Genomic DNA, 19,834 nt, shown 5'->3' on the forward strand with positions numbered 1-19,834 from the left:
AGTCTAAATCTGCCCCTCTCCAGGTTAAAGCCATTGCCCTTTGTCCTATCACTACAAACCTTTGTAAACAGTCTCCCCTCAGCTTTCATGCAGGCCCCCTTCAGGTACTGGAAGGTCACTATAAGGTCTCCTCAGAGCCTTCTCCAGGCTGAACAACCCCGACTCTCTCAGCCTGTCATCATACGGGACGTGCTCCAGCCCTCTGATCATCTTCATAGCCCTCCTCTGGATCCGTTCCAACAGCTCCATATCCTTCTTATGCTGAGGATTCCAGAACTTACAACATTTGCTGACATTGACAAGTCCGTGTTTTGTCAGCTCTTCTTGCCTTTGCAGGACATGAAGTTCATTTGTGTCCTGATCTGTTCAGCAGTTGGGTTCCTCAGCTGTTGTCTGGTTTTTAAGAAAGTCTCCCCACTTCTCAGGTTTGGGGTGCCGCAAAATCTCTTGTGTTATCTGGAGGTAGATAACTGTTTTTATCAGTAATGGGGCAACTCATCAAGTTGCTTATCTGGCAGTATCTCTTTCTGAGACAAAGAAAATGTACTCTTCAAAGTCATTAGATAGTTTATTTGTCAATGTAGCAGTTAGATTCCATTGTGTAAAATTAAAGATGTATGAAATGGAAATTACAGCTGAAAAGGTATAATCACATTAGAAAAAAATCGATATTCTGACATGATATTAAATGGAAGATAGTGCAAGCTCTTCTGTATACTTAGGTTAAAGGATAAAAAAGTTCTTAAAGTATGCCTAAAAACTGGTTTGTATGTAAAAGCTTAAGATGTCTCTGAGCTCCTAACATGCAGTTTTCGCTGAAACAGGATGCTTTCTGCATATAGTCTAGGTCAGTGGTAGCTTGCGTCATCGCTGATCCTAAGCATTATAGCTGTGACAGACCTTATTTTTTCATGCTGCATTACAGGTCAACTTAAGCCTTTGACTTAAGCTGCCTCAAGCCAGAGCAACAAATATGAATTACAGTTCTTTCTGCCAGCAGTCTTACAGAGGACACACATAACATTCAGGTGGTAATTTTTGCAGGAAATGTGTTTTCTGTATAAATCAGTGCATAGTTTTAGGTGTCCTCTTATGGTTAGATAGTAGGATGTTAAATATAAGGAAGCTGGAACAATGGCAAATACGGTGCTTTTAATAATATGACTGAAGTGGCCACAAAATAATTAAAACTACTGGACAACTTGAAAGCAAAAGAAAACAAGAGGCTGTTGAATTTTGTAACTAAAGAACTAATCTCCTAGGTATGTCACAATCTGCATTTTTTTATATCCTCAAGTGATGTGACAATGTCCATGCACACTGGAGAAGTGGTAGTGAAGTCTACATTCAGCTTGTGAATGATAAGCATTTGACAGGTCTGCTAAGAAACCAGGAAAATGTGTTTATGCTTATATTTCGCACCAGGAACTGTGAACTGTATGTATCAGAGATGTTTGGAGGCGTGGTAAACAAGCTAGCTATATAGATTTTCAAAGAACTCAGTGCTTGGAAATGGGTTGCATAAAGTCATTTGCCCAGCTCCTAGCTGAAAGTTAATTTCATTTTTATTATAAACTTCAATATTAGCAGGAAGACTTTTATGGAAAATGAACCATTTAAAGCATTTTTTGGTCAGTTTTCTTGCAGAAGGTTACACTAAGCTGCATCATGCAAAGCCAGATACTGGAGCATAAGTGCTTTATTTAGATTGGGGGGTTCATATATTGGTTAAGTGGTCAAAAACAGAGGGATGGAGAAGCAAGCACAAATTACTGTCTCTTTTACCACAGGAGAGAGCAGAGTGGAAAGAGAAGGGAAGAATGGAGCCAAATGCTACAACCCTCATTTTGCTGAGGGTCCATGAAGTACTTATCTACCCTCTGGGGAGCAGTGGTACCACTCTAGTGTCTCAAGACCAGCAGAAACAAAGGAGACAAAGACAGCATCAGCAATTGTATCTAAGGTTTTTACATGGGACTCAGAGTAGAATTTTTAACTAGAGAGCCAACAGATGGACCTCATCAGTCTTGTTGGTTGTCTGTGGTCTGGTGTGTAGTGAGACTCGTGCACTGGTAGCCATGTCCAGCACGAAACTAAATGTGTCCAGCCCTGTTTTTATCGCCCTGAGGCCAACTGGTACTTCATGTTGTATCCATGCTATTGACCACTACAAAACAGGGTGGCTGCTGCCAGGCTCCGGGTGGGGAGCAGTGCCTCTGGTGGTTCTCAGAACGTGGGGTTTGCTTGGTGGGGAGCTAGCTGTCCTGGGGACGGACTGTGCTAGGACCTCCTGAGCAGTGTAACAGTGTCAGCAGTTTGGTCCCAGTGCCTGGGAATATGCCATGGCACGTTTCATTCCACAGATGTAACATGTGCCTGCCCCCTGTTTTTTTCTTTCTAGCAAAGGCATGAATCCTGCTAAGGCAGTGAGCAGCTATACTGAACTATCTATTTATAAAGACATAGTATTTACAAGTTAGTTAAAAAAAATTAAAAAAAAAACAACCTTCCCCCCCTTCCAGTTTACGGATCTGATTAGTTTTAGAAGTAACCTATAAGTAAGAAAACAGATAAGGTGGAGGGGAGTTGGTTATTCAGAATAGTGTATCCTAGCTCACAAGCAAGGACAGCAAGCTCTCAAAACTATGTCATTGTTTCCTATGAAGGACTATTTTAATATTTCTAATTGCACCAAGCCCCAGAAAGTTATCATCCCATCTCTATGTACTTTCAGCTTACCCCCTGCTTTTTATAACAAGAAAACCCAATGAAAGTACAATTCAGATATAAGTTCTGTAGGTAATCTAAAGGTCAGTGTTAGACTGCATGTTTAAACGATGCCTGGTTTGCTTTTCAGCAAAGGATTTCTCTCAGTGCTACTATGGAAGAAAATAGCTTTGAAATTGCTGAGGTAAGCAGCTAGTCCCTCCTGGTTCTCTGCTTGTCCTGCACTTCTCTCAATAGGCTTGTATTGCTTGTATCTCCTGCAAGGAATGGGCATAGTTAGTTGTTGAAAGACATTCAGTGCGTAAGAGAGTTAATCACATATTTGTAACATCTATTCTCTCATTCAATCCCATCTAATGGGTTGCTGCTGCTGGTCAGCAGCGGTCACTAAGGCCTGGTGAATGAGAAGGCACTACAGCTGCTCTGTGGAGGTGATTCTTTCTCACCGCTGACTGTGAAGGGTGCACATGTTCTTGACTTGTGGGTCTTGGTGCAGTCTTAAAGTTTCATGAGCTCATAATGCAGTGACGTGCTTCTGTTAACTGCTTTCCTGCATGCCCACCACCTTTTTCCCCTATTGAATTTGTCAGTTATTTAATGAAGAATTTTTGATGATTAATGCTTGATCTGTCAGTCATTTGCAAATATTTCTTGTAAGAGTTTTAGAGCTATAAATGTCTATTTGTTAGGCTTTACTACATATATAAATCACATCATGCAGTTTGAGTTTACTCACTGCTTACATGCAGGCCTTCTAGTATTACTATTTGTGATTATGAAGACAGAGTGTAATTTTCTATGAAAGTCTATAACATTTTCATATTTTGCAATGGTTTTGTGGCTTAAGCTAGTAATCCCATTTTCTTTAATATTTACCAGAATATTTGTGAACAACAATAAAAAAGAAACAAGAAAAATAGGTAATTAAGTTGTTTGGTTTTGTTAATTTAAACTGGTATTATGACAGTTCTTTCAACTGTTTTTAATACTAGAAGCTAGCAACTTACTTGTAAAGGACGAAAGCCCCAATGGTGGCAAACACTGCAAACAAACCAAGGAAGATAAAGACACCTTCTGTTGTTCCTGATGATGATCCTAGGGTTCAGAAAGAGGTTTGATTAAAAATTAGCCTTGTTTTTTTCAATGAGATAAGTTTTGTAAAGAAAGTGTCATTTTTACTTGATCAGTGAACGATTAATTTACACTTAATATTTCTAAGTATGCTAAGCATTGGAGGTCCATGACTTTGGCAGCAGGTGGTGCTTTCACATCCTAATTGATATAATTTTCAGTGCCACCAGAGTGTGAGTGGGGCTTTGCCAGTTTTCTCATATGAACAATGCTCCTGAGACACACGGCTGCCCTTCCAGCTTGGAAGGGAACAGAGGGTCTTGCTGGCAGCCCACAAGGTGAGGCTAATTTGCTCCTTGCCAACTGCTGTGCTAGGGAAACTTTACACTGAAAGTATGAAAGATGTGGTGTCTTTATAAGTTTCAGTGTTAGAATCAGCTTCTGCTTTCTCTTAGGCATGATGGCCAAGGAAAGGGGGTAAAAAAGAAGTTTCTTAAATATTGGTGTTTGTTGCTTTCCCATAAGCTGAGGTGGCAGAATGTGGCTAAGAGGTTGATGGATTTAATTTGTTTGCCTTATCCCAGAGCTGAGGGCTCTGCTATTTTAACACGCTCATTCTGGGAAATTAAGTTTGGGCTCTGCATGTCACTGACTCACATGTACTCCTAATTCCATCATATCTGATGGAAGAAGCCAAATCATTGCAAGTATTCTTTTAAAAAAAATTGTTAAATATCTTGATTTTCCAGTCCACAGGCTATACCTTTGTTGAGTTTACTGACACTGAGACACATTCTTGGTCTTCGTATTAGCAACAATGTTTATGTAATGAAATCACCTAGAGGTGTCTGTTGGCTTAGCTTTTCACGTGTCAATTTAGATTTGCTGTCTATAAAAATAGAGATATTATATCAGAGTTTACCATTTACTTGGTACATGTGCCTCATGTATTTATCAGTTTGTAGATACAATTGTTTGTGAAGGCTTGACTCATTCCTGGTTTACACAATATTTTTGCTGAGACTTTAAGGACTTGCCTTATTTTAGGTAGTTTCTTGGACTAGTTTGCTGAGCAACACATACTGATGTGATGGGTTTCAATCATAGGGCTGCAACCCACTTGACAGCAGTTTAAGAAAGTTAAGAGTGGATGTTTTGTGCAATGCCTACATAAGCCAGGCCCAGTACTGCCAAATTTCCAGGGGCAGATGTTCAGGCACCAACTACCCCAGCAACAAATTATGGGATTCTCAGAAATTAATAAATACTCGCATTCTCTTGAAATGAGTGGAAAATTGTGGCATATGAGAAATGTGTGCATAGGTTAGATGGGCTTCTCTAGAAGGTGCCTCAAAGTAGCAACCTCTCTTAGATCCTGATTCTCCTTTGATTATAGTGGAAACCCCAAAGCATGACTTAGCTTTGTCCTCTAAAGGACACCTAGAGAGACCAGCCTTGTTGGGCTAAAGTTAAGTTCTGTGAATAGTTTTGAAAACTCCTACTACATGCTTATTTTCATCTTTAGGAACTGGAATGCACTCATAGGTCAGGCGTTATGCCTTAGTCATTATGAACTAATTTAGGTAGATCTAAATTTATCCCTTGGTTAAATAAAATCTGCCAAAAATACTGTGGCAACTGACTACAAAGGGTCTGCTGCTTGGCTAATAGTAATTAAAAACTTAAGAAAAGTCAGTAGAAACGTTGTAGCAGGAGGTCAGAAAGGCAATGGAATGGGAACAGAGAGAAAGCATGATCATTTAGACTTGTGACTGAGGCAAAGTAGTTCTGTCAAAGACTGCTTGGATAACCGTAAGCAAGACAGTGATTCTCTTCCAACCAACAGAGCTCTACACTTAAAGTACAGGTCATTGAAATTGCAGTAGAAGATCTGGGAGAAAATAGTTCACATGCTGTATGTGTGAAATAAAAAACAGAGCAGATAGATAACTTACTGATCTTGATGTGAACCTAGGAGTTAAAGGGGTGAACATTTCATGTTCTGAAATAGCCACCCTGGGCGTATTCCGCAGTCAATGAATGTTACACAGATCTTTCCAGAACCTGATTCATCTTATCTTCATGGAGAAATAGAAAACTGGTCAAGGTCAATGGGCTACAAAGAGGGCCCAGGGTAGCCTGGTCAGCTCAATTCCTCTCTGTTTCTCCTATTTCTCCATGGGTGGAGCAGGCTGGCTGGCCTGTCCCCCATCTGCTTTTCTGCCCAACAGAGTTATTCTGTCAAAAAATACATTACGGTTTAAGAACTGTTCATATCCTCTGATACTGAAGGGTTTGTATAATTACTGTATTTATCAGATTGTAAACATGAATCAAACCAAGTTCTAGCTTCTAAAATTCCCATAGGGAAAGAATCATCTCTTTGCCTTTGCATGAACTCTCACACAAGCTGACGCGTCTCAGTTGAGGCCCCTAGGCATAGTAAAAATCCCATATCAATTCCTGTGCTCTTCTCTCCTGCAGGGAAACGACTACAGGGAGAAACTATTGGCAGATGACCTGCATCTGCTCTGTGTGGACTCACCTTCATTAACTGAAATCAGTGCACTAGCAAGGGCTTGACTTGTGTCATCTCCCAGGGTGATGTTTATACAGTATGTTCCAGGTTCCTCAAAAGCTCTCCTAATGGTGAGTAAGCATTCATCAGTGATGATGACAGGGTCGCATACCATACTCTTGGACACTTGACACGTGGGGTCAGAAACTACTGTGCAGACATCTGTGGGGAGACTTGGGATGGGAAGAGAGAACACGTTGCGTTTGTGGACTGCTGTAAACCCACTTCATAGACACATTGCACTGATGCCCCAGTTTTATCCTGGTGCCTGTTTACTGAAATCAGTGGCACTATAGTGATTTAAGAGTGTTAATACCTTTTATATATATATATATATTTTATGCATACCTATACATTTTATTTATATGTACACAAGGAATTTATATAAAATGGATATATACTATCTATAAAATTATCTGCTCATTTTACATACCATTTAACATTTTATGGTGATCACAGAATTACCTGCCTTGAATCAGCTTATAAAGTCCATTACCCTTAATGCACTTCATTAAGAATGAAGGTTCTTTTATGTAGTATCATGTGCTGAAAAAGTAAATGCTAACTTATGAGAAGTTAACTGTTTTCCAGTTGCATTAGCAAATCTATTCTTGTACTTCTTAGTCCTCTCAACTCTAATCCCCTTCTAGGAGCTAGGAGTATCCTTGCAATGTTTTCCTATCCAAGAAAGTGCTTGGACACACCCGTTTATTCCAAATGTCAAAAAAATCATGGCCAAAAAGAAAGGGTTTCCTTCCAATTTCAGTAGACAGCTTCCCATTTTACGGTAAGTGCTGAAATCTTGTCTTGGCCAGGAAAATATAGACTTGTCTCTCCCCACTATGTAGTTCTCTTATTTTTACTGACACTTGACATTTGTTCCGAATCCTAAGAGCCTGGCAGTAGCCTCTATTGACATAGTTTACAAATGAGGTTTTCATTATCTTTAGTTCCAGTCAAGAAATAGAAACACTGCAGTTCCCAACTTCTGTTCATGCAGCTGCATCTAGGTGCAGACAGCGTTCCAGCACCTAATTATTTTTAAAGAGGGAAGATTGACAGTTTCATTCACACACTTACCTCCCTTGGCAAGTAACAACAAAGTCAACCAGTGAGTTTTCAGCTTGACTTTCTGTTCTCTGAATGCTCGTCATCTGAATAATATTTACCTCAAGGATTCCCTCTGGGAGAGGAAACAGATGTCAGTGGTAGGACACATGACAAGCCCTGAAGTCTGTGTGTACAGAACCTCAAGTGTTTGGCTGATGCTCAGTTCTGGTCTTGTTTTCCATAACTTCCTCCCTTCCTTAGCACTTCTCTTAAAGAGTTTGAAAGCTGAGAACGTTTCCAGTGCTTTCCCTATGAGGCTGCTCCTTTCTACTCTGCTTTGTTTTTCTATTATTATTGTTTAGTTATTTTTTTCACTAAATCACATCCCCATTCCACTTCCCATGACTTCTGTGTATACCAAGGGCGATTCAACCTTATGTGACACCACTCATGCCCCCCTGAGCCAGTATGTTTCAGGCATGGCAGGTTCAGAAGCTGATGTTGTAGAAAGTAGTGATGTATTGCACATCCCTACCAGCTGTTTTCCAGCTCAAGTGACTGGAAACACCATGTGTAGCAGGGAGGCAGTCATCAGCAGGCATCCAGACCAAGGTCCAGGCTCGTAACCTCTGCTGCTAGGTCCTGACATAGTGCATAAAGAAACCAAAGTCATCTAGTTAGCTGCCTGTACGTTAATCTTTAAAAATACCAGCTAGGTCCAATAGAAGGATCTTATTGTGAGTCTCATGTATTTGATAAAAGGGAGCCTAAATAGATGTTATCTCTACCATATATTGTTGTACATTATTAGTCCTATTTGTCTGTTCAGGTGTTGACCCATATCCTTACCTACAACAGAGATACCAGTTCTGTAGTAACCGTATCTGTAAATATGGCAACCTCCATCAGGATTATCTTCCATTGACTCAAGAGTGGTAGAAGAGTCTGAATTAGAAGATGCTCCAGCCGTTACTGTTGAGGTGAGGGAAAAGGAACAGATATGCAGCTTCAGAACAAGCTCTGCTTAGAGGTACTCTGAACATGGCCATATATTTCAACTGCTTCATTACATAGGTCATTAGTGGCTTTGGTTTGGAGCTGTGTGTGTATCTGTATGGGATCACAGTAAAAGCCTTAAAGAAAACACACATGCCAGCTGTAGAACCTTGGAGTGGCCTGGGTAGCTTCACTCTAAATGCCACCTTGCTAGTGACTCATCTCTGTGAAATAAAAGTAAGATTGCAAGGTTTGATATAATTAAACACTTCTTTAAAATTCCCAAATTGATTATAGAAGGAATCTGAAGGCCAATAAAAGGTTTAAAATGCTCTTTTTAAAGGCAAGTATTTTCCCAGTGCTCTACGTTACAGCTGGTGGAAAAAGGTGGAGAGGAAGTGGTGAAAATTATATCTTTCCTTTCAGTTTTCATTCTCACTCAATGTTTTGGTAAAAGCACATATTAAAATTCTGAAATTTGAAAAGTATAGCCACATTTACAATTTAATAGTAGTAGTGTTATAACTACCCAGGCTGAAACTGCAGGCCTTTCCTAACCTTAAAACCCTCTAAGATGATAAACCAATGCTGAACATAATGAAAGTTATTCTGAAATACAATAGTGCATAAATATTAAGTGGAAAAGCCATTCTGGGTTAATGCCATGTGGAAATCCTTTATTTTGGAATATGAGTTTTTTCTAGTTCAATCCAATCTCATTTAATTTTGGGTGGAAGTTAATGCAAACCAGAAAGGAACGGGCTGTACGAATGTTCTAAAGTACCTCTTTCTCACTTAAAATTTACATCTTACTTCAGAAGATGACCCTGAGTAGGCAAGGCTAAAACCACTTGACCTGCCATGGTAGAAGGTATGAAAGCAAATTTATATATGCTGCATGTCCACCTGAAGACCTCTGTAAACTGACACTATGGTGGTAGAACTGGATGTGGAGTATGTTAAATGGTGCCTATGATAGAATGGAAGAGTTTATGCTTCTTTATTCTGTCTGTCAACCAATTTATAGAGGGTTTGCAGAACCTTACAGCTCTTTCATTGGTGGTAGTAAAACTTCTAAAGATACAAACTTCAAATGTTAGACTTCGAAGTTTTAGTGTAGCTCCTAATATCACTATTAATAATACCACTATTAATATTGATAAACTCTTACCTGCAGAGGTGGGCAGTGGTACAGTGGGTGTTACTGGACTGCAAGGTACGGGTATAATGGCTTGGATAGTTAAATTCAGAGTGAAGTTTCCTTGTAGAGTATAGGTGTGAGTTGTAGTGGAACCGCTGACTAAAAATAAGCCACTTCCATCTCCAAAGTTCCACTTGTAGGTGATGGCAGAATTATTAAGATAGTAGCTGGGATCGTGGATCTTCACGTCAAATGTGATTGGTGAGTCTTTGATAAAAATGGAGTCTGAGATGTTGCGGTCATGCTTTTGGAACAGACTCACAAATATTGGAATTTTGTCTGGAGGGGGAAAAAAAAAAGTAATATAAAATAAAGCATACATATACCTGGCTGCAAACTACAAATAGCTTCAAAGGCCCTGAACAGCAACAGTCAGAACATGAGACGTTAATACCTGTAACATGGGTTTCTAATTTAATTTGACTTACTGATCCAAGTAGTGAATGTCAATAGGGAACAGTTAATCAGAACAGTATGGGAACAAATGAGGAATCACAGGCATCCATGGAAGATTGCATTTCCTCTCATAAATAACTTCTCATTACAAAGTAGAAATGTCACAGCCGTGCTAGATACAAAGGTAAATTATACTACTCAAGGTGATTCCACATTAATATTAGAAACCTTGCTCAGGCCAATGTCATCTTTTTGTGTCAGATGTTTCTTGTGCTGAATTCTTTTAACATCTAGACAACAAATTTGCCCGATGTTTTATCATAAATTATTTCAGCACACTCACCTGTTACAACATAAGTGGCACTTGCTCTTGCTATTGGCACATATGTTGAGTGCCCTCTCCTGTAAATGGATACTGCCATCACATGTTGGCCGAGAGTGATATTTACTGTGTTGACCGAAAACGTTGTTGAGGATCGTCCAGTTGTTTGGTGGTACTGACCTGAAACAGAACATCAACTTATAGTGTGTTTTAGCCTAGCTAAAAGTTATTTTAAGAGAAACAATATCTCTCTGAATTTTCTAAATCTGGATTGTCTAAATCAAAATGAATAGTTTAGAATTGTCTTTTAGTTATCTGGCAGGTGGTTTTGGAGAACTGGATACTTTTACAGTGTATTTACTCCCTTTATTTCTGTGTTTTTAGGAAGATGTCAGAAAGATGTCCCAGATTTCACTGGTCTAAGTAAAGGCATTTCCCAAGGGATCTACATCTCTCCAAAGCAACTACATTGTTATTAGAATTATCTAGTGTATCGTGTTACCTCTCAGACATTTTAAGGGATCTTGTGCTTGTATGCTTTCAGTGTAGCAAGAAGATATACCTCTTACTTCATACCCTAGAGCCCTTTGTTTACCTGCCTTTGTAACAGCTGATTGAGTAGGTAGTATCACCTTTATGTAAAACTTTTCCACATTATTATTATTACTCATGCTGAGACTGATGATAATACAGATTTAGCCAAGCTAACTTAGGACACTAAGATTTAGTATGTCACCAATGTCAAGGACAGTCTAACTGTTATGTACTGAAGAGCTGGAAACACTGAAAATCAGTACCACACAGTCAGTGTCAGTTTTCACCTTCTCCCCAGAGGCAAGAAGTGCTACCCTGTTAAACTGATTGGAAGGTATACAGCACTATGCTTTCTCTTAAATTTAAGCATCTGAAGTGGCAGCGAGTATGAAATCCTTTTTAAGGGACTTTTAATAGTTGACAAATGAGTAAGTGTACAGAGTGAATATAAGCTTTGCAGCGTCAGCCAAACCAAGGAATGTGTTGTCGTACTAACCAAAGGTGTGAAACACATAGACAAAGTTCCTTCTTCTCCAGCCAGGATAATGAGGGAAAGGTCTCCCATCTGGGAATACATTATGGCTGTGGTTACTTGTGCAGTTTTCCCAGCCACAGTTGTCAATCCAGTCAGTCCAGTTGTAGACATAGAGCTGCTGATCTTCAGAGGCTGGAGGATCTAAGTGTAGAAATAAGACACGTCTTGAGTCAACTGAGAAATGTGCAGGAAGTCAGGAAGCAGGAGGCAGATACCTCAGTTTACATCAGCAGTTGCTTTTAAACAAGAGGTTAAGTGAGGTATTTTTAGACTGACATTTGTTTTTTCTAAGATTGTGCTTCATTTGGGTTTTAGTGTAAATACCAAATTGTTCTAGCTTGGCATTGTTTTATTTAGAAATAAAAAAAAAAATTACTGTCTCATGGGTCAGACAATATTTAAAATTGCTTGCCTAAAATTTGCTGTCACCTACACAAGACAGTACTGTTTCACTGGAGTTAGTGGGGCTGCCTGGACGTTTGGCAAGCAGAATCTAAAATTTTAAGAAGTGGCAGCTGTGGAAACAATATGAGGAAGTGACTTAGTTTGTTTTGTCAGAAGAGTTTTCTAAGGCACCTTTAAATAACTTAGAGATGAATTTTGGTTCCTTTCTGAACAATAAAAAGGCTGTCTCCTTCCCCAAGCAGTACAACAGATAGTAAGCAGAGAGTGGATATCAGTGGTTAACAAAACATTAGACAGTCAAAAAGTAGAACTTGGGCTATCAAAAAATTTGCTGATATGCCTTGAAATGAAATTTACTTTTGGTTGGTAAAAAAAATTGTTGAACATTTGTGAATTCAGAGAAAGAAAGGTACAACAGCCTGTTTCACTCTGGATCCAGCACCTTCAAACACTGGAATTACAATTGCTTTTTTTCTCCAGGTAACAGTAAACAGGATGAAAAGGGACAATTCTCTGATGAAAAGATTGATTGATTTTTAAGTGATTGATTTTCTTGTTTGTTTTAAATTGTTAAGTTGTGGGAATATGAGATTTACTCTTTCTTGGGAGTTTTTCAAAATACAGATGACAGTGACTTCTACAACTCCTAATTGAAAAAAAATCTCCATTTTATAAACTGTCAGCTTTATAGATGTGGAAGAAAACAGTGTGACTCTGCAACCTTGTGACTGAGCAACCTTGTGATTGAGCTGAAAAGCAGTAACAGCTTTGTTAGGGAGCCAAATTAACGTCACTGTTTTGGGTAGGCAATTTTATAGTGAGGGCCGATCTTAAATTACCTGGTCATTATATGTAGCGAGTGCAGAACAGTAAAAATACCACAGTGATCTTCTGAGGAAAGAAACTAGTGTGGCACTGGTTACATACGAGTGTAGTTACCGATTAAAAGTGTTCATAGGATGTGCTTCTGTTGTTTTCAAAAGGTCATGACATGTTCACACCAGCACCATAATCAAGCGTGTATAGTGCAGGGACATTGCTGTTACGTACCCTGGGTACAGTTTCTCTCATATATTATGTTGCCATTGTTATCTTCTTTCTGGCACTTGGGAAAATGGAGAGTCACAACAAAGGTCACGTTGGATCCTACCAGTGCTGGGCTATCAGTCTCCAATTTGGCTGTCACCCTTCCACCTGTGGAAAAGAAAATTGGTCTTCACTGCAGTGAAGGATGCATCAGAGCAGCAGCTACGTTCAGCTGTGCACTGTGTGCACTAGGAATGCTTTACCGAGTCCTGTGTTTCCAAGGGGTTTTGCGCTCCTAAGTCACTTATACTCTCATCAAAACCCCAACTTAGAACAATCAGAGGATCTCATTGTATCCCCCACATCACTTACTGGTCTGTCATTCATTTCCTTCTTAGAGCTAAGAATATGAGGGGTTTTTTTACCCATGAGGGTCAATATATTCCAAAGGTGAATTGTTTGTTTCTCCCCAGGAATCAGCCTTTAGACCTCAGCTCAGACCAGATGATAATAAATAGTGTCTTCACCAAAGCTGTCAAACTGAGGCCCACAATGCCCTACTGAGGTAGTAGTTGAAGCTACCTGCCCTGTAGGAGCATCTTTTGAATAACAGATTGTCCTAGAGGATTGTCCTATTTGCCATCAATACTTCTTAATAAATACTAACATCTGAGACTGTGAGTCATGGGAAAACCTTTACTGAACTCACTGTTCTGTTCCCTCAGACAACATACTGAGGATGGCATGAAAGCAAATCATCCCTGTTTTGCTTTTCCTTGCAGCAGTAGTGGATATTTCACCTATGAAAAAGCACTATAGCAGCTGCACTTTTAGGTGAGGTGGATTTTCTGGCCAATTTTCTCATTGTCTTTGAATTATATATATGCAGTTACCTTTCCAGCTGTCCTTCCATCTGGGATCTCCTTCTTCCCAGATAGGATAAAGATTTTCATTCCAGTTATTTTGATCACTAGACCAGCCTTGTAGCTTCTTGTAGGATGTGACAGGAGAAGTTCTTCCGTAGCTCAGCACATCTCGAAACTCTAGAGAGGAAAAGCAACATGCAATGTAATAGCATTTTCCCTACTGCCCTATGAAGACATTGCTCTTGTGCTGAACCGCCTTCTTATTATGACCATATTCTTGTAGTGATTAGAAAAGTCTTCACCAGTAAAAAGTTATGGAATTTTATCTTCACAGCTGTAAACACGTCAACTATAACCAACATAAAACAATTCCACCACTGACAGATGGAGATTTTTCTACTTGCACTATTGCAAGCATTTCTGAGAGAGAATAATACATTTTGCAGCATTTTGACCATACCAGAGTAATTGTTTGTATGAATGGACATCATAACCTTGCAACAATCAGGCTAGTAGTACAAAAGTTGCTTGATTCCTGATTTCATTTTGCTTGCCTGGTAACAAATCTATGAGTAAAAGGCTGGCAGAATAAGTTCATTCTGTGTTGGAGTTGTGGTCTACTGGAAGTTATGCCAGGACTTAATTTTGACCCACTGAAGCTTCTTTTGGTGAGCTGGCTGGTGGTTTGAGTGGGAGGGATGGGACCAATCGTAACAGAAACTGGTATTTCCAGAAAAGGAAATTTAGAGTTGAATAGTAAATTCAATGTGTTTATAATATAACAAGCAAAACATATTAGCTTCATGCCTGTTACTTTAAAATGTCTCAGATACTAAATAATTTTAATAACCTCTTTCTCATATTACTACAGATTATGGGCTCAAACTTTTCCCAGGCCTTCTAGGATCCTTCTTTTTGTCACGGAGTACACATAATGTAAAGCGAAGTAAATATACAAGTAACCTGTAGGAACATGTCAACCACTGTAGGTTGCCATAAAAATATGTTCATAAATAGGCTCATAGGCAGAGTTCCATTAAAGCCTGGGGGCTTTAAACAACTCTGTCATGTTAATCAGGTAACTGCTGGGTGTGTCACAACATCAAGGGAGTTAGGATTTCTTCTGCTTTTCATGGCTTTATGTTAAGGGTAGGTAATGCTGAATGCTTTTGAGGTTTATACCCAAGCACAAGAAAGAGCTGGATGATTTTAAGGACAATGTAGAGACCTGTAGGAAGGGCAGAAATGACCCTGAGTGCTGTAACGTAACCGGCTGTGCTGGAATTCCTCCAAGTTTTGGAAAACGTGCAGAGCAGGTGTAGCCAGTCTAAGCATGGTCTTACATGCATGTGACTCCTAATTTTACTGCAGGTGAGAACTGGAGAAATGGCACCAACAAAGACACAGGAGCTGTTGTCTCTTTATGTTTTATTGTCCAGCGAGACTGCTGCTAAGCAAGAGGGACATCCCATGTCCAGTCCCATCTCAATGGTCACTCTGAACTGATGCTGGTAGCTCTCTCCCCAGTCTCTTAACTGTTGGGGACTGAAAGATTTCAGGAAAAGAACAGATTCTGCGCTCAGAGATATATTCTCTCATGTTCTTTTGCTCTACAGGAACTCCACACCGTCTCACATGAATCAATTAAATCAGGTCTTTCCTGTAGATTTAATGTATTTTAATGTGAGCAAGGCATAATATCATGACTGGTATTTACTGTTTGGAGTATTCCTCCAAGACTGTATCACATGCTGTATTTATTTCTGTTGTGGTCAGAGGAAGAGTTGAGTAATATTGTCCTTCAGAAACTTTTTACAGGAAAGAAACAGATTAGCAACTATAAAAGTATTTCACAAAGGCTTATCAAGTTCAATTACATTTTATGTCATTAAATTAATGTTTTGAAAGTTATTTGAAAGTAAATGGCTAGTGAGTTTTCCTAATTTCATTTTCCATTCTCTTTGATTTTATCTAAAATTATTTAATGAATAAAAATGTTTTGATTTTGTCAGATCAAAACATCATTTCAATCATTGTTTTTTTCCCCTAAATGTTCAATTAATCAAAAAGAGCTGGAGCACTTTGAATTTTATAAATGCTTTTAGTTTTGATTTTTCAGTGATAGTTCTTGAATTCAGAAGTAATTTTCTTGTCCAATACTGGTAGTAACTGTGGTCACTGCATCTAAATCACAAGTTCCTTAGGCATTTCTGTGCCTCCGTGATGTTCTTTGTTTATTTCCATTGAATATAAAAAAATTTCACAAGCTTCAAGGCAAGACAAATACATTTTTTCAGATGAGCGAAGACTCCCGCACTACTTTCTCTAACACATGGAATTGAAGATTTTCAGTTGCTGAATTTAAGGGAACAAAAAGCTTTCACATAGTTCTTTAAAAATGAAAAACAACTCAAGAGCAGATGTTGGTCATAACCAAAATTAGCGCTATTCAGTTCAAAATAGGCAGAGTAATATTACACTCCAAGAAAACGATTACTGTAACAGTTTTGGTGAGATGGTCATAGGAGAAAAAGTCTTATGCTCTGATTGACTTTCTCATTCTGCTTTTCATTGTGGTGAAAAATGTAGCAATGACAAAAAGTTCAGCATTTCCTGTGATAGTGTGTTAGCCACAAAACAGAGAATGAAAGGTGATGTTAGAAAAACAGCAATAAAGAGATGACCAAGCTAAAGCGGATGAAAGTGTATTAGAAATAAAAAGGCTGATGTTACAGCCAAGCTAAAAAGACTGAAAATAATATAAACGCTCCAAAGTTACATATAGAAAGATAATAAAGCAGGATGAAAAAAAAAAAGAGAATTTGAGGAATAACTTGCAAACCCATAAAAACTCCTAATTAATTTTCTTTTCAAATATGAAAGTAATGGAAAGCTTGCCGGAAAGTCTGGAGGGCCAAAAGATGATGTGGGTACAGAAGAAGCATTTAGGGAAGATAAAAGGATGGCACAGAAATCAATATGCTAGTTTCCGTAAAACATATGGAACATTATGGAGGAACATAAAAGGTTTCTGGGTTAGATTTTTTTCTTTGTAACGATTGAGAATCTCTCTCAAAATGAAGTGTTGCCACAAATAAAGTTATTATAGAACAAATCAACAAAATGAAGAAATTGGCTAGAAAGAGTGGCTCAAAAAGTATGGAAGTTACGAAAGAGGGAAATAAATGAGCTATTAACCATAACATGTAACATCTTGCTTAAAACTGCTTTAGTGGCTGAGAAACAAATGTTGGCAAACGTGGTGACAGTTTTTAAAAACACTTCCAGGGAAGATTTAGAGGATTACGAAAAGTTTGAGACTCAGATTGGACAAGCTGGTAGAAAAAGCAGCGAAGAACAGAATTAGCAAATACAGTGGATTAATATGATATGCCGTAAAAGGAGCACATTCCTCTCAGATATATTTGAGTTTCGCTGAGGGAGCCAGAGAGCATGGGAACAAAGCTGACCTGCTTGTTACAGTCTGCTTGAGTTCCAGACGGCATTTGATGAGGTCCCTCACTGAAGGCACATAAAGGAGCTACATTACCGTGGGATAAGAATGAAGGATTTCACATGAATAAATAATTGGTTATTATATATGAAAAAAAAAGTTAGGCATAAGTGCCCAGTTTTCTCAGCTGTTGAAAAAATTTAAAGTGTTCACAGTATGGAAAACAGGTAAACAGTGAAGCTCTCTAATCTGCTGAAGGCACTGTCTTAAAGTAGTAGAGAGGAGGACTGCATGAGAGTCAATGACTCAAGAATAAAACTATATGGAATTCAGCATAGGTAAATGTAACTTTACTTACAGAACGAGGGGCTCTAAGCTAGCTGTCACTGCTCAGAAATGAGATCGTTACAGTTTTGAATGCGGTGCTCATTAGTAGTTGAAAAACTAGGAAAAGGCTAGAAGACAGACAATGAAGATGAAAATGTCACTACAGCATTGTATAATTCCAGGTTTATTCATGTCTTGAATACTGTACGCTGCTCTGTTCTCTGCAGCTCAAGCAGGGTATAAGAGAACTGAAAAATAAGGAGAAAGGTGGCGAGGATGTTACAAAGGAATGGAATCATTTCCATCTGAGGAACAGCTAAATAGACCGTGTCTTGAGCCTGGAGAAGAGGTGACAGAGGAGAATATAAAAACAGAATCATGAACAGCATGGAGGAAGAAGCAATTTGTTACTATTTCTGAAAGTACAAAAGTTAAGGAGAATCAAATGAAACCAGCTGGTTACAGGTTCTAAGCGCATAAGAGGTATTTCTTTGTGTAAGGCACAGTTAAGTTGTGAAATTTCTTGCTGGCAGGATGTTGTGTGTGCCAAAAATTTACACAGGTTGCAATCAAAGCCTAAGTGCATGAACTGATGGAACAAAAGCCCAGTAAAACCTGCTAAATATAATGACTTTGCATCTGACAGAGGCAGCTCTGGGGCTATAAATCTTCGGGGGCTGGGAGTGTCCCTAGTAAATACCAATATGCACTGGCCCAATTCTACATACATTACTGTTTCCCATTGGAGACATGCACAAGGGTAGATGGATGCTCAGCTAGACCACAGCCATTGAGGTCTTCAGTTTCCATCTTGTAGATTCTGGAATTTGAGCCTAAACTTCCATTTCTGGGTTCACAGCCCTCAGCTTGGGGAGTCTACCTAAGACTTGAGCCAAACTGACAGCCTAGAAAGCATCAGAGGACCAGTCCAGTGCCTGCCTACCATAGTCTGAGGATCTAATTCCTTGACTGGGCTCCCTGAGGATGGGGATCCACAGGTCTGGGTGTCAGTGGGGAGGACTACCTCTGACCTGGTCTCTCCCAGCCACAGCTCAGCTAGCAAACTGGGAGAAGTCCATGCTGCATCTGCATTCTGAGCCATGCTTGAGCTGAGGACTGAGGAAACGTTAGAAATTGGATTAATTGAGCCAAGGCATACTCTGGTCAGCTCTGGAAGTGCAGGAATTAGAAAACTGAGCAGCTCTCAGCACAATACTTCAGCTCAGGTGACACTTCTACCCAAAGCCAGCCAACCCTGAGGTGAAGCTAGTTGTTGCCTACTGGTTCCCAAGCACAGCTCCAGTAACAGCTGCACTGGAGCAACTGTTTTTACTGCTCTGGCTCAGGTTGTTGAACCCGAGGAGGCAGGGAGAGAGGACAGGGTGAAGGAAGCACTCACGTGTGGCAGCAGCACACAGCACCACTTCAGCCAGGAGCAGGAATCCGAGGTGGCGGCGAACACTGCTCATGGTGCGGGAGGCTCTGCGTCTGCTCAGCGTGCGCAGAGGAGCAGAGAGTGCCCAGTGCCTGCACACGGTAACTCCTCTGGTCCCCACTGAGAAGTGAGAATGAAGTTTCTCCGCTGCTTTGCTCTCCGATTAAATGAAGGGCCCCAGGACTCATCATGTGATGGAATTAAGCAGAGATGCATGATTTTGTCTTCAGCTTCTTTCAGCTCATGTGCTTATGACTCACTCTTTTGCTTGCAGCATTCCCTGGGATTTCTGAGAGACCTGTTTAGAGCCACACCATTTACCTCACAGGCATTTTTATACTAGTTTTGCACCATGATCAATTATTGCATTTAATTTGTTTTTAAATTAGGAACGTTTATTTCCAGAAATCCAAATTAACTCTTGCCCCGGCCTGATCTGCAAGTGTTACTGCAACATCTCACTGCATTTGATGGACCCATCGCTACTAGAGCATGTGTTTCTCCCCACATGCTGGGCAACAGCTGTAAACTAAATGGAGACTGGCCAATTCTAACACATCGCTGGTCTTGGCTCCCAACCAGAGTTTATTCTTAAGGAAAACATTATTTAAACATTTAGTGGGTGCATGCGTGTACCATCCACCCAGATTTGCACCATATAAATGCCCAGGTTTAGAACTGGGCCAGTGAGTATCTGGCTCACGATATGCCATGACCATGACAATGTACTTCATTATATATACTTCATGGGGTGTAGAGTTAAAGGAAAGAAGACTTTACCGCTCAACCTACTAATGAGGTGTAATCGATGGCTCAGGAGGAGAAGGGTAATATAGACGGATTGGCAAACACTGTACTTAGTGGTTCACATTCATGTTCAACGTGTTTCACCAGCCCAGGTGTTCCTCCGC

The 19,834-nt window shown here is 39.7% G+C and overlaps 1 protein-coding gene across 1 annotated transcript; it reads right to left on the bottom strand.

The window, feature by feature from the left end:
- Window positions 1-549: 549 nt before the first annotated feature.
- On the bottom strand, window positions 550-19,113 carry GPNMB (glycoprotein nmb). The gene is made up of 11 exons (XM_009570852.2): window positions 18,888-19,113; window positions 13,735-13,884; window positions 12,866-13,009; window positions 11,372-11,551; window positions 10,363-10,521; window positions 9,594-9,902; window positions 8,276-8,398; window positions 7,457-7,559; window positions 6,344-6,549; window positions 3,735-3,822; window positions 550-2,984 (listed from the first exon to the last, which is right to left on the bottom strand). Exons 1-11 carry the CDS (start codon window positions 18,955-18,957, stop codon window positions 2,831-2,833), a joined length of 1,686 nt encoding a protein of 561 aa, XP_009569147.2. The 5' UTR covers window positions 18,958-19,113; the 3' UTR covers window positions 550-2,830.
- Between the last annotated feature and the right edge of the window lie 721 nt (window positions 19,114-19,834).

The sequence above is a fragment of the Cuculus canorus genome, chromosome 2, assembly GCF_017976375.1.
Source record: "Cuculus canorus isolate bCucCan1 chromosome 2, bCucCan1.pri, whole genome shotgun sequence".
Classification (NCBI taxonomy): Eukaryota; Metazoa; Chordata; class Aves; order Cuculiformes; family Cuculidae; genus Cuculus; species Cuculus canorus.

Coding starts and splice junctions, on each gene's coding strand:
- GPNMB (XM_009570852.2), bottom strand. CDS start 18,957: ATGAGCAGTGTTCGCCGCCACCTCGGATTCCTGCTCCTGGCTGAAGTG. Junction 13,010..13,734: donor ATGGAAGGACAGCTGGAAAG/GTAACTGCATAT, acceptor TCTTTTCCACAG/GTGGAAGGGTGACAGCCAAA. Junction 2,985..3,734: donor GGGGCTTTCGTCCTTTACAA/GTAAGTTGCTAG, acceptor CATTCCTTGCAG/GAGATACAAGCAATACAAGC.